This window comes from Protopterus annectens, chromosome 11.part0 (genome assembly GCF_019279795.1).
Source record: "Protopterus annectens isolate FY-2018-M chromosome 11.part0, PAN1.0, whole genome shotgun sequence".
Classification (NCBI taxonomy): domain Eukaryota; kingdom Metazoa; phylum Chordata; order Ceratodontiformes; family Protopteridae; genus Protopterus; species Protopterus annectens.
The window spans coordinates 555,996,630-556,010,456 of NC_056745.1; the positions used below are offsets into that span (position 1 = coordinate 555,996,630).

Genomic DNA, 13,827 nt, shown 5'->3' on the forward strand with positions numbered 1-13,827 from the left:
AACAAAAACAAAAAGCGGAAAGGCAAAATCACACAAACAATTTAATGTAAGCGCTTTCGTACAAAAATTCATATGAAAATCACACAAACAAAAAAATAGTTAAAGTTAATTTCAAGGTTTGAGAGTGGGATGAATTCATTTGGAATTTTAATGTTTGTATTTAAAATTTTCTATTATGCATTGAATGGGAGTTGAGTATGTGTCTTTAAATAATGTTTTGTTTATGATTAATTAATTAATTAATTAATTAATTAATTAATTAATTAATTTGATAACCTATTTGCTTAGATTGGCTTAATTATGTAGCCTTTTTAAGGCATGGATAGCTGGGTAATAATGTTTGAAGAAGTACATATGAATTTTTGTACGAAATTGTTTGTGTGATTTTACCTTGCTGCTTTTTGTTACTGTCATTTATCTTGTCATGCAGCCACATCTCAGTAATTAAAAGTAAACAAGTATTTCTGACCTTGTTCTTGTTGGAGAGTTCCAGTCTCAAGTAGTCCATCTTGCTATTGAGTGATCTCACATTAGCAAGCAGTATAGTTGGTAGTACAGACCTGTAGGGGGTTGCTTTTAACTTTACATCAATACCTACTCTGCATCCTCTTTTGTTTGTTCTCTGACATCTGTTTCTCTTTTTTTCTTGTCAAGCATATTCCAGAAACCTGTTCTACCAGTTTCAGGCACTTTAGAGTTTGAAGAGTTAAAATAGCCAGGTGTTGTAGCTCTGTGCAAGTGGTAGGCCCCAGATGCTCTGCAGACTTCAAGGCATCCAGCCAGCAACATGCAGATGACTGTTTAATTTTTAGTAAAGTCTGTCTGCTATGTTACTGTACCTTCAATCGGAAGTACAGAAACTTGATTTTTTTGAAATTTTTTTGTGCAAAAGAAGACAAAATATGCACATGTCTAGAATGAGCTGACACAGCCGCAACCACATAGGGCACTGCCTTCTTTTGTTTTGTTTTGCTGGTGGTAGAGATCACCTAGTTTACAACTGGTTATTTAAAATCATCTAGGATAATAGCATTCCTACTTACAGGCATTTATCAAGAATATTTAGAAATATTTAATGTCTGTCAACACAGAAGGAGACATTTGATCTGCAATCTGGAAGTACCTGGGGGGTGCCATGCTATATGACCTTGCCATATGCACTAGGATATTCTCCATATGTGCTATGTGCTATATTACCTAACATCATTATATATAAAAACAGCTGCTGCAGGGCAGACACTTTGAGGTGGAAGACCCAGCAGTGAATGAAGAGCCTGGTAAAGAGACTGTGGAGGAGCCAGCTGAAGAAGATGACTCTGCCAGGTGAAGATGACCACATTATGACATGGCAGGAGCTAAGATGCAGTGACCAATTCAAAGCTATGAGCCAGAAAAGGCAGCATACAGAAAATAAAAAGTGAACCATGCAATCCTTGTCCAAGGTTGTGCTATTCTGTGGACATACTTTCCACACTGAGCATTAGACATAGGCTACCCAAGGAACAGAGTACACAGGGCGGGGCACAGTAATCATCATGTGTACAGGTAGAAAGGACCACAGTGTCAATTGTTATCAATGGGCAATTGTGTAGATCTGTGTATGTGTATTTGTGTGAGTGTAACTTGGTACTGTATATGTCAGACCTGTGAAGCTAGGTGGAGAGAGTGGTATACATTGAGCAGTGAAGAGGTACAGTCATTCTTGCTATATGTGTACGTGTATATGTGTGTATGTGTGTGTGTGTGTGTGTGTGTGTGTGTGTGTGTGTGTGTGTGCGTGTGTTTGTGTGTGTATGTGTGTGTGTGTGTGTGTGTGTGTGTAGTCAGGATTTTTGAATGGCTGAGTATGTGTGTGTACTGGGACATAACCTCTGTAGACTTTGCATCTCAATAGTAAGATCATACGGAGAGGTCAACAACACCCTGAGGAGATATCTACTCAAACTGTACTTGCACCTGTCCATAGGAATGACCTCTCCTAGGAGGTCATAAGCACTATCCAGATCAGGTTGAGCAGTGGCTCCTGCTACGAATCAATTCAGCATGAGCACCCCTACCTCATCAACATCTATGTCATATTTCACTTCCTTCCGAATTGGATGGCAGAGTGGAAGTACAGCAGCTACATGTTCCTGACTATGGCTTTTATGACTATATATCCTTAATCTTCTTTATTTCCTTTGTCCCTTTTACTCTAACCTGTTCTTAATTATTGCATATCTCTCTTTTATCCTCTTATCCTTGATTCACTTTCTTATAAAATCTCTAGGTATATTTGTGTTCCTTTATTTTATTCTAAATTTTGTAATTTTTATGCTATTGTTTAACCATATTTTTTACATTTATGTTTTTTTTACAAATTATGTTTTCAATATTTCTTTGTATGTATTTGTGTGGAGCTTTTCTCCCCGGGCCTCTACTGAAAATGGATATTACTCCAGCTAGACTAGCCCGGTCAACAAATGTAAAATAAATAAAATAAAAAAATGGCCTCCCCTTTCACAGCATCCCTCACCATCAGAGGTGGAGGTAGACTGACTACTAGTAGTGATCCTGCAGTGATGCCTCTGTGCATAGGGACATCAGCTTCATGGAAAACCCCTATACCACATATCCACGATGTCACACATGTGGCCCATGCACTCTTCATGGTCATGAAATACACTTTGTAAAACACCTGCAATCTCAGCAAGAACTACATTATTAACTTGTTTCTGCATGATGGCCTTGCACATAGCTGGGTCATGGTCATTGGATAAGTCAAGGGAGGGCTAAACGTATAGCATACAACCAAGGAGAACCACACTGCAGAGAGAGACTTCCTTTCCTGTGCATCTCTGTCCAGCAGAGTAGGTAGCTAATCTGTTGTATACCCAATCCTGTCCCCTGCTCTGGCACCCCATTAACTTTAAGTTGAGGAGCAAAAATATAAGTACATTAAACCTCCCCTCCTCAGATCAGCCAAAAAATCTACTTTCCCCTCACATATACTATAGAAAACCACTTGCTACAAATGTAATAAAGGGCTTATTGCAGCCTGAATACCGCTGAAAACATGCTGAAACTCAAAGCACAGATGCAGCATTCAGAGAGATGAATGCTGGTCTGCACTACACGCATTTGGTATCTGCAATTCACATCCCCCTGACACTTTATACCTGGGGTGGCAGCCCCCTTTGCCCCATAATAGCTATGCCTCTGGTTCTGTCTGCAAATTCCTGTCCTTGTTTGTTCTTCTGTGTTTCTAACGTGTGTTCCACAGGTGCAGATGCCATTTTGAATGACTAACGTGGGGACATTGATGCCACATTGCCATGTCTAGCATTGACACCTTGACGACTGGCCATGCCACACGTTACATACCATCATCAACAGGGCCTGATTCATCTTCGACATCAGGCAGCAATATATCCACACTGGAAGAACCTGATAAAATGTCATCTGTGAGAATACCAAAGGACAGTACCCAGAATAGATAAAACCCATCAAGATTGCCTGAATCTCAAGTGCTTGCTCTGCTTGGACTTGTTTCTGTGGAAGGACAAGAAAAAAGTATTTGAGGAGGATCACATCAGTACCTGACATATATCCACCCTCACAGAATCTATGAGATGTCTGTATGACAGTACTTTTATGGCTTCATGTATCTCCGTAGGAAATATCATACAAATTTGTATAAGCATAGACAGGTTTTGTATCCTACCTGTATTATGGCCACCCCCAAAACACCTGGACAGTGAACTGGTTTGTCTTGATGCCTGCACTTGATGCCCATACCCAGTAGTCTCCTACAGTAGTCCACTGTTGATTACTATCTGCCATTAATCAACTCTACAACAGAAGGAAGAAACTTTTGCAGAAAAAGGTAAAGTCCCAAGACTGGAAAAATTCCCTGATTAGCCTCAACAAAAAGTTGAGATCCCTCATCAAAACCTCCAAAGCCAGCTATGAAGGCAGAATTACGGCAGACACTAACAACAGCCACAAAGCCATTTTTAGTTATATCAAGAATCTCCATGACAATACCCAGATTTGCTCTGAGTTACTACACAATGGTACCTCCTATACTGAACCAACAGATATTGCCAACATACTGACCGACAGATTCAGTGCCAACTTTACCACTCTCTCTTACCCTAAGGATCAATCTCAATACCAGAAAAATACCAGGCAACCTGATTTACTGCAGCACAGGTTAAAGCTGCATTGTCTAAGCCCAAGAATACAGCTTCCATGGGACCCGACAATATCCCTGGCTGTGTTCTACATGAATTACAAAATGAACTGCACCACATCTGTGTGCTCTGTTCACTCACAGCCTCACCTCAGGCTTTGCCCCTACCAAATGGTGCACTTCTACAGTCATCCCTCTCCATAAAAGAGGAGTGACTACAGATCCTGGAAATTATCACCCCATTAGCCTGAAGAGTCTGATATGTAAGGCTATGGCACACATCATCATGGACCTAATTAACAAGGATATAGGGAATCTCCAAATTCTAAATCCCACTCAATTTGGTTTTGTGAAAGGTAGCTCATGCCTGCTCAACCTGGTTGACTTCTTTGAGTCAGTCACCAGAGCGGTGGATGAAGGTAAGGCAGTTCATACAGCCTACCTTGATCTGGTCAAGGCCTTTGATACCATTCCTCACTCAGGAATTATTGATAAACTCACCAAACTAAGCATCAACCCCTATATCGTTAGGTGGGTTGCAAATTGGCTCACAGATCGCCGACCGGTCACGAGTGGAGTCCCACAGGGATTGGTCCTGGGTCCCCTATTGTTTAGCATCTACTTCTCAGATGTCCAGGCCAACATGGAGGGACTCTGGCTGACCAAATTCACAGACAACTGCAAGCTGGGAGCCATTATTAACTCCCCAAGTGATGCAGACATCCTACAGAAAGGCCTCACTGAGACTAATGACTGGTGTCAAAACCATGGCCTTAAGCTTAATACCAAAAATTGTGTCATCATCCCCTTTGGGAAAAACTCAGTTCCCACTAATTACCACATCAATGGGAGCCCACTGAACACTGAAGGCATTATAAGAGATCTGGGGACAAAGGTTGGCAGCAACCTCTCCTTTTGACCACCACATTGCCACTGTGGTCAGAAAGTACATCCCATTACCAACGGTTTCGCATCCAGGAAGAAAGAGGTCATCATTTCTCTCTACTTTTCCCTCATTAGACCAATCATAGAGTATAATGCCCCATTTGGCATGTACCTCACTAGACACCTGCAGCATCTTGAGAGGCCACAAAAGTACCTCACAAAGAGGATCCTAGACCTTAAAACACATGTCCTACATGGGCAGACTCAAAAAACTCCAGCTATTCTCTGTCTCATATCGTCTACTAAGAGGCGATCTCTGCTTGACTTACAAAGCCATGTCGGAGCCAGCTTTGTTACAAATGCTACATCTAAAGAAATCCCAATCCCTCTGCACCACATGCTTCAAAGATCTCAACCTCATTACCACTATCAACAGAACATGCTGGAGGGACAGGTTCATAACCCAGAGACTGACGATGCTCTGGAATAGACTTCCCATACATGTCAAGCAGAGCACCTCACTAGCCTTCTTCAAGAGAAATCTTGCTGAGTGGATGGGAAATAGAAAGTTCACCCCAGGGATCACTACAGTGGCTCTACTTGATAAAGGCATTGGGAACTAACGACGGGCGGCACATTGCCAGGGCACTACTATTGGCTAGGCTTGTAAAGGCCCCAGGGCCATTAGCCTAGCACACACCTATGAACCTATGTTAGACTGCCACTGGTTGACCTTTCATAAGCCATGGGTTTGACAGTATGCTGACTTTAGCAATGAACAGATTTTCTGATTAAACTGGCTGATAAGTACAGCAGAATCACATATGGACAGGATCCTACAGAGGCTACAAGTACATCATTGAGACAGTAGGTACATTTCTAGCTAAATAGGAAAAAGTGCATATCTAGTGCAGAGTGCAGTTCCTCTTCTCTAAAAGTACTGAAGAAAAACTCAATGAGACTTGATCACTGGAACAACTCTGCTTTTATTTATGATAAGTGCTTTTGTCCAAGCAAAGGATCGGTTGCAGTTCCCAGCTACTTTGTTGTTAGAGTTTTTACCTGTGCTAGGCATATGAAAAACTTCCTGCAGCTCATATACTCAGAAAAAGTACAGAAAGAAGGTCCATATTTAAAGGTACCAAGCCTTTCCATTCTGTCCTTTTTGAGCATCCCTTCTTAGTAAGATTTAATTTTCCTTCCTTTTTTTGAAAACAAAAGGGCTGGGTTTGCATCAGATTTGCTTATAGCGGTAGGCCAACCTATCATGAGTTTAGCATAAGTTTGTCAGTCATGATTTATGATCCTTTGTTTTTATTATGTTTATATTTAGTTTTCCACAGGTAAAGCTGTTTTTGAAAAGAGAGTCTGATGAAGACCATTTGGTGGATGAAAGGGCTTATCTTATCGTAAATAAAAGCAGAATTATTCTAGTGACTAAGTTTCCTCAAGCATTTCTTCAGCACTTTTAGAGAAGAGGAATTAACATCCGAAGTTTTGGGTTATTTATTACTGTTACTTTTAAGTGTAAGTTTTAACTATGTTTATGCTGGGGACAGCTATCTCTGCACATCTCTGCTGTGGTTTATGTACTTGTTCTTCATGTAACTTACTCTTGGTGTACACTGGGTTCTTGGATTTATAACGGGGTTAGCAGATTTACCAGACTTAAACAATGCTATTAAGCTATGCAGGACCCATTTCTGTGGAATGCCCAACTTTATAAAGAACATTTAGGAGAAACAACAGACCAAATGGTTTTCAGAGAAGGTAGTGGCACATTGGAGTAAATTACCAGTTAATGTTTAAAATAGCAATATTTAAGTTGATCCCTGACAAATGACATCGGAATGAGTATTATAGTGCATGATAAGCCCAGCTTGAGCCTAAGATGGTGTTGTGTTGTGTTGCGTTGTAAATGAAAGGATGACATTGGTAGCTACACCCTAGTGGGCATGTTCAATAAAACAGCTGTCTCATAAATTACAATTAATCACAAATCTCACTTTAGTAACAACGGTACAGGCAGTTCATGGAAGCTGAACATCAAGTTACCTGTAAAGGGGAAACTTTGTTTACTGTGAGGGAAGTTTAACAAGCACACTCAAAAGACAGAACTGCAAAACTGACTGCATACCTCACAACCTCTTAGTATAAGAATGTTGGATAAAGTCAATAATAAGTGTTACAAGGGACCAAAATCAGAGCCTCATTTTAATTATTGTTCTTATAAACTTAGAAAGTTAGTACAATAATAGCTTTTACATTAGCATGCGTCTTCTGAAGGATGCAAAGTCTGAAACTTTAAAGTCTGACATTATTTAGAAGCTTCAATCTTCATTGCTTTGTTAGTAATATAAAATTTGAAGAACAGATCAAAAATATGAGGCAAAAATTTGGGCATTCTATGAATTTCTGAACAGTTGAAACTGATGGACAGATGAGAATGTGAGGAAATGCAGTATCTGCAGGAAGTCTGACATTAGAAGGAGGAACACTGCTCAAATTTCAAGTATGAAATCTGTGGCATAAAACTTTATAGTGGGCAACAGAGTGTAACAGTAAGTTAGTAAGCGAAGAGAATGGACATGGAGAACAAGCAGTATAATTGCTGAGGTCATTATGTCATTAGATACAAAGTATGACACTAAGAACTTAAATCTATACCACCAAATAAGCAAGATTCACTGGAGAGATAAGTACCTAACCGAAAATATTCCTAGCCTATAAGGTAAGTTATCACTGCAGGTCAAACTACTTTGGCTATCTTTAAGGATCATCTTGATGACTGGGTGGGTAGACACAAACTATGTACTACCCTACTCAGTTTGGGAGGTGAGCACTATTAAGTGCTTGAAAGGGTAGCAAGAACTTCATAAAGGTGTATATGGCAAGGTATCTTATCATGCTGGTAATCGCTGGCCTGGTATGTTCCTATATTTTTTGTTTAACTGTACAAGAAGAAATAGATACTGTACTAAGTAAAACAGCAGAGTAGTTAACATTTTTACCTTACAGCCCAAGGGTTTATTTCTTAACGATGGACACTCTTGAGATTGTGGAGCTTATACCTTCTCACTGTGTTGGGTTGGGCTTTCAAACAGTATTCTCATTTCCTCACAGAAAAAATATGCTAGTTTATTTCCCACACACAATTGTCCTTAGGAATTACTTTTTATCCCTGCCTTTGTAGCCTGGTCTGTGACTGAAGAAGTCCCAAAATGGGCATGCTAACTCACCAAGTTAACAAGCAAAAAAAAGTAAATGTAAAAAATAAATAAAATACAAACAAGGGTCCAGCAGTATGAGGTTAAAGGGTCCATGTTCCCCAGCAGTATGAGGTTAAAGGGTCCATGTTCCCCAGCAGTATGAGGTTAAAGGGTTCATGTTCCCCAGCAGTATGAGGTTAAAGGTCCATGTTCCCCAGCAGTATGAGGTTAAAGGCTCCATGTTCCCCAGCAGTATAAGGTTAAAGGGTCCATGTTCCCCAGCAGTATGAGGTTAAAGGGTCCATGTTCCCCAGCAGTATGAGGTTAAAGGTCCATGTTCCCCAGCAGTATGAGGTTAAAGGTCCATGTTCCCCAGCAGTATGAGGTTAAAGGTCCATGTTCCCCAGTAGTATGAGATTAAAGGGTCCATGTTCCCCAGCAGTATAAGGTTAAAGGGTCCATGTTCCCCAGCAGTATGAGGTTAAAGGGTCCATGTTCCCCAGCAGTATGAGGTTAAAGGTCCATGTTCCCCAGCAGTATGAGGTTAAAGGGTCCATGTTCCCCAGCAGTATGAGGTTAAAGGGTCCATGTTCCCCAGCAGTATGAGGTTAAAGGTCCATGTTCCCCAGCAGTATGAGGTTAAAGGGTCCATGTTCCCCAGCAGTATGAGGTTAAAGGGTCCATGTTCCCCAGCAGTATGGGGTTAAAGGGTCCATGTTCCCCAGCAGTATGAGGTTAAAGGGTCCATGTTCCCCAGCAGTATGAGGTTAAAGGGTCCATGTTCCCCAGCAATATGAAGTTAAAGGGTCCATGTTCCCCAGCAGTATGAGGTTAAAGGTCAATGTTCCCCAGTAGTATGAGGTTAAAGGGTCCATGTTCCCCAGCAGTATGAGGTTTCCTGCTAGATCCCCAAAGACAGGACGCTGCTTTACTGTGGTGAATGTGCATGCATATACTCATTTCTGATGTGGTAATATTGACTTAATTTCAATTTCAGGTCCGCCCCCCCCCCATACTTTTTAATACTCCTCCCTCTTTCTGGGCCTTCCTTCAATACTACATTAAATTTATAATCCCTCCCCCCTCTTGCCTCTTCTCCTTCATGCACCATGGGCAAAATTTCAAATACTATTACCCCTCTTACATTTATACTCCTTCTTATTGCTCATTTCTTAACAACCTATGAAAACCAAACTCGGCTAGGCATCCCTTTCCCCAAGGGACACACTAGCACCCAGCCAAATCTTTCCTCTAATCTTACCTCATTTCTCCCCTATCCTGACAAAACATTATCCTCCAAAATAGTGCCTCTCATCCTCCGTTATCCGAAGATAACGAAACCTAATGCTAATCTTAAAACCCTAAGCAAACTACTATGATTTATAGATCACCTGAAAAAATCCCTTATCATAGATGGTGATATTCACCCCAACCCAGGTCCACCCACAGTCTTAGACCCGAACCCCCCTAAAATAGCCCGAAATTCTTCAGATTCCTTACTTATACTTCATCTTAATATCAGAAGTATTAACAACAAGGTTCATAACCTACATGCCTTGTTAGCCACTCATACTCCCGACATCCTGTGTCTATCTGAAACATAGCTAAAACCTTCCACTAAGGATGAAGAGATTCTTTCACCCGGGTACAACATTCTCAGGACTGATCGGATAAATAAAAAGGGCGGGGGTATAGCTGTTATGTTCAGGAATACCTTAAATGTTATAAGGAATCCACTTCAACCTCCCAAAGTATCCAATATAGAACTCATTGCCCTTAAGATATGCCTAAATCCCCAGAAATGCATTAATCTAATAGGAATCTATATCCCACCAGAGAAGAACACGGAAAACCTGGAGCAAACCCTCTGCTGGTTATCCACCAATTACCCTCAAGAAACCATAGTCCTTGGTGACGTCAATATAGATTGGTCTGACTGCGCCACCCACATAACTCCACATCCTATTAACTTACATGGATTCTCCCAAAATCTTCTGTCCCCAACTAGAATTGGCAATACCCAACAAAAAGAGAGCATCTTTGATTGGATTCTTACCAATAAGGAATCACAAAATTACACCACTGGGACCCTCCCAAACGACCTTAGTGACCACCTTATTACCTATATCATCAAACATAAATGCCCAACCACCAACCCCACCTTATACAGAATAGTCAGAAACAAAAAGAATTTTGACCCACAACTATTCCGTGCAGAACTCAAGTCCTATAACTGGTCTATTCTAAAAAACCTACCCCTCCAGGAGAGTGTTTCCCACTTTAATGACATGTTCCTTAACATACTTGACTCTCATGCTCCAAAACGACAAATTAGATCCAAGGAACGGATAGCTCCCTGGCTAACTAGTCAAACCAAAACCAAATCAAACTCCGCGACCAGGCCTGGAATAAATGGAGAGCCACCAAAACCCCCCTAGACCGCATCAAATTTCAACAGCTCAGAAACACCACCAAATCTGCCATTATTCAGGACAAAAAACAGTACTTCTGCCACCTTCAGAATAAGCACCAGAATAACCCAAAGAAGTTCTGGGCAGGTTTTAACAACCTTCTCCACCCAGGTAAATCTACCACCCCTACCCCTGATAAACTAATAGGGATAGACCCAGAAGACATAGCCAACACCTTTAACTCTTTTTTTACAGATACCATCCAGTCCCTAGCTAGTCAGCTAACTACCTCCTCCACTCCCTCCACTCATACGAATACCCCTGTCCCCCCCACCTTTAGCCTTGAACCAGTTTCTACCACCTATATTTCTACCCTCCTAAGAAGACTTAAACCAACTACCCTAGCAACGGATCACCTCCCAGCGGAATACCTACAAATCGCATCAGATGCAATCGCCTATCCCATATCTATCCTGATCAATAGGACTATAACTGAAGCTACCATTCCCACTATTTGGAAGGTTTCATACATTATACCTCTTCACAAAGGAGGTACCTCCACGGAAACCTCCAACTATAGACCAATAGCAATATTATCCCCTCTAGCGAAAATTATGGAAAGATGTGTTCATAAACAACTCCTTCACCACCTAACCTACAATAATCTCTTATCTAACTCCCAGCATGGCTTTCGCCCTTACCACAGTACAACCACTGCCCTACTCTCCTTCATCGACTCTATCAATAAGAACCGCAATAACAAACTTATTTCCTCCACCCTCTTTCTTGATCTATCGAAAGCCTTCGATATGGTTAATCACCAGCTTCTACTCTCCACCCTGGACAACCTAGATCTTGACAACTAAGCCCTAAGCTGGTTCAAGGATTATCTCTCAGGTAGGCAACAAGCTGTCCAATGGCAAAACAGGCTATCTGACATGCTCCCAAACACCATTGGTGTTCATCAGGGCTTGATACTTGGTCCCCTTCTCTTTTCCATATTCATAAATGACCTCCACTCTGTCATCCCTAAAACCACCTGCATTCAATATGCAGATGACTCCACTCTGATCTGCTCGGACGCCTCTCTCTCAAAACTACAAACAACCACTCAGCATTGTTTTACAATAGTTGAAAAATGGTTCTCCCAGCTGAAGCTCTTACTCAATCCATCTATAACCAAACTGCTTTTATTTTTCCCCTCTGTATCCACACCCCCCGTGAAAGAACTTCCTATTCCAATCAACATCTCCTTCCATGTTGCATCCATCAATGGCACCATCATTGACCCTGTCTCTAGTACCAAACTACTAGGCATCACCATTGGCCATAAGCTCAAATTTGACGTTCACATTACCCAAACTATTAAAACCGTTAACAAGAAACTCGGGTCCTTGTACAGAATAAAGAACTTTCTAACCCCCACTACCAAACTTACTATTGCTCGCACCCACCTCCTCTCCACTCTCTTGTATGCCTCCCCAGTACTCTCTTTTCTTAGAAAGCGAGAACTCAATATGCTTACTGTTGCCTATAATCATATTGCCAGATTTGTAACTGGAGCACCTTATCGAACCCACCACTGCCTTAACCTTAAGAAAATAGGCTGGTTGGAATTGCCCAATCTTCTCTAACTCAATCAACTAACTGAAGCTTTCAAAATAATCAACCATCCAGATAGAACCCCATCACTGAATAGTATATTGACCCCCTATACCAACCTTAACTGCCTTCGATCCTCAAGTAGTGTTCAAATACTCACCATTAAATCAAAGAATATGAGTGGTGATGCTCTCTACGCTAACTCCATTGGCAAACCCTGGAATTCCCTTCCAATCCACCTAAGAAATTTGACCTCACTTAATCAATTAAAAAATAATCTCAAAGAATATCTCAAATCACACTGGTTATGCCCCTGTTCCGAACCAGGCTAACTTATCGACGCCTCTCCACCTTTGACTCCACCCCTTCTCAGAGTTCACTACCTTTAACTCTTGTCTTCATTATGCTATCAAGTAAAATCTTGCTTTAGACTATGTGTATGTCCTATATTCAGCATGTATAGCCTTTTGTATTGTTTTTTTATCCTATGTTAATCCTTACTATTGTGAGTTGAAATGTAAAAATGTCTTGTCATTTTGTTGGAGCTTTTCTCCCCGGGCCTCTACTGAAAAAGGACATGTATCCAGCTAGACTAGCCCGGTCAACAAATGTAAAATAAATAAAATAAATATGATAAAGGGGAATAATCTCTTTCTTTTTGGCTTTGTGTATGTGCTATTTTTTTTCTTGTTGAACAAGTGGCTTGGTAATATGATAGAGAGTTTGACCTGTATTTTTTTCTCTTTTTTTGAAGTTCCAAGTGCAGTTGTTGACCTGCAAGTGACAGAAATAAGTGCCACATCTCTGACACTACAATGGAGTAAACCCAAACAACCAAATGGACTCCTCACACAATACAAGCTTCAAGTCTTTCTAAAGAAAAGTGGCAACATTGTGCAAAACATAATTCTCACAGGAAAGATAAAGGTACTTAGATTGTTTTTGTCCTTTCTATCATCCACCTCTTTATGTATGTATGTACTTAACATTTGTAGAAGTTAACAGCACCCTCTTTTCTTTACTATTTCTACTAGATCTTGTTTGAAACATGATTTTCACATAATTAAGGACAGATATTAACATGATAAAGCTACTGAATAATTAGCTGACTACAGAAAACAAATTAAATTTGACTCTAAAATACAGCTCCTATTTTCTTTTTAACTATTATTTATCTGTGTTTGTTTATTTGATCCAAATTACCTCATTTCATGCTCAGCCTGGAAACAAATACTTAGAATTCAAATGGAAGAGTTGGTAAATCTGATGAGCAAACAAGTGATACAGATCTGTACATTGAAATGTAAGATGCAAAGAAAAAAATCATTATATTGTTTACATCCTTATAAAGAACTAACTTTATTGTTAGCAGGCAAGTATCATTTAGGATATTACAATGGTTACCATCATCATCATCATCTTCTTTCTGCTGTTCCCATTAGGGGTCGCCACAGCGGATCATCTGTTTATATTACAGTGGTTACCAAAAAGTCAAATAAAAAGGGCGGGTGGGAGGGTGTTATTGGAATTGATATATCCAGTAACT

General features: G+C 40.5%; 1 protein-coding gene across 1 annotated transcript in view; it reads left to right on the plus strand.

Annotated features, from left to right (window-relative positions):
- The window catches only part of PTPRQ (protein tyrosine phosphatase receptor type Q), a 4,272,575-nt gene that overhangs the window by 1,047,933 nt on the left and 3,210,815 nt on the right, over nucleotides 1–13,827 (plus strand). The window contains exon 9 of the mRNA XM_044087226.1: nucleotides 13,036–13,208. Coding sequence (XP_043943161.1) covers nucleotides 13,036–13,208 — 173 coding nt within the window. The remainder of the gene's footprint in view (nucleotides 1–13,035; nucleotides 13,209–13,827) is intronic.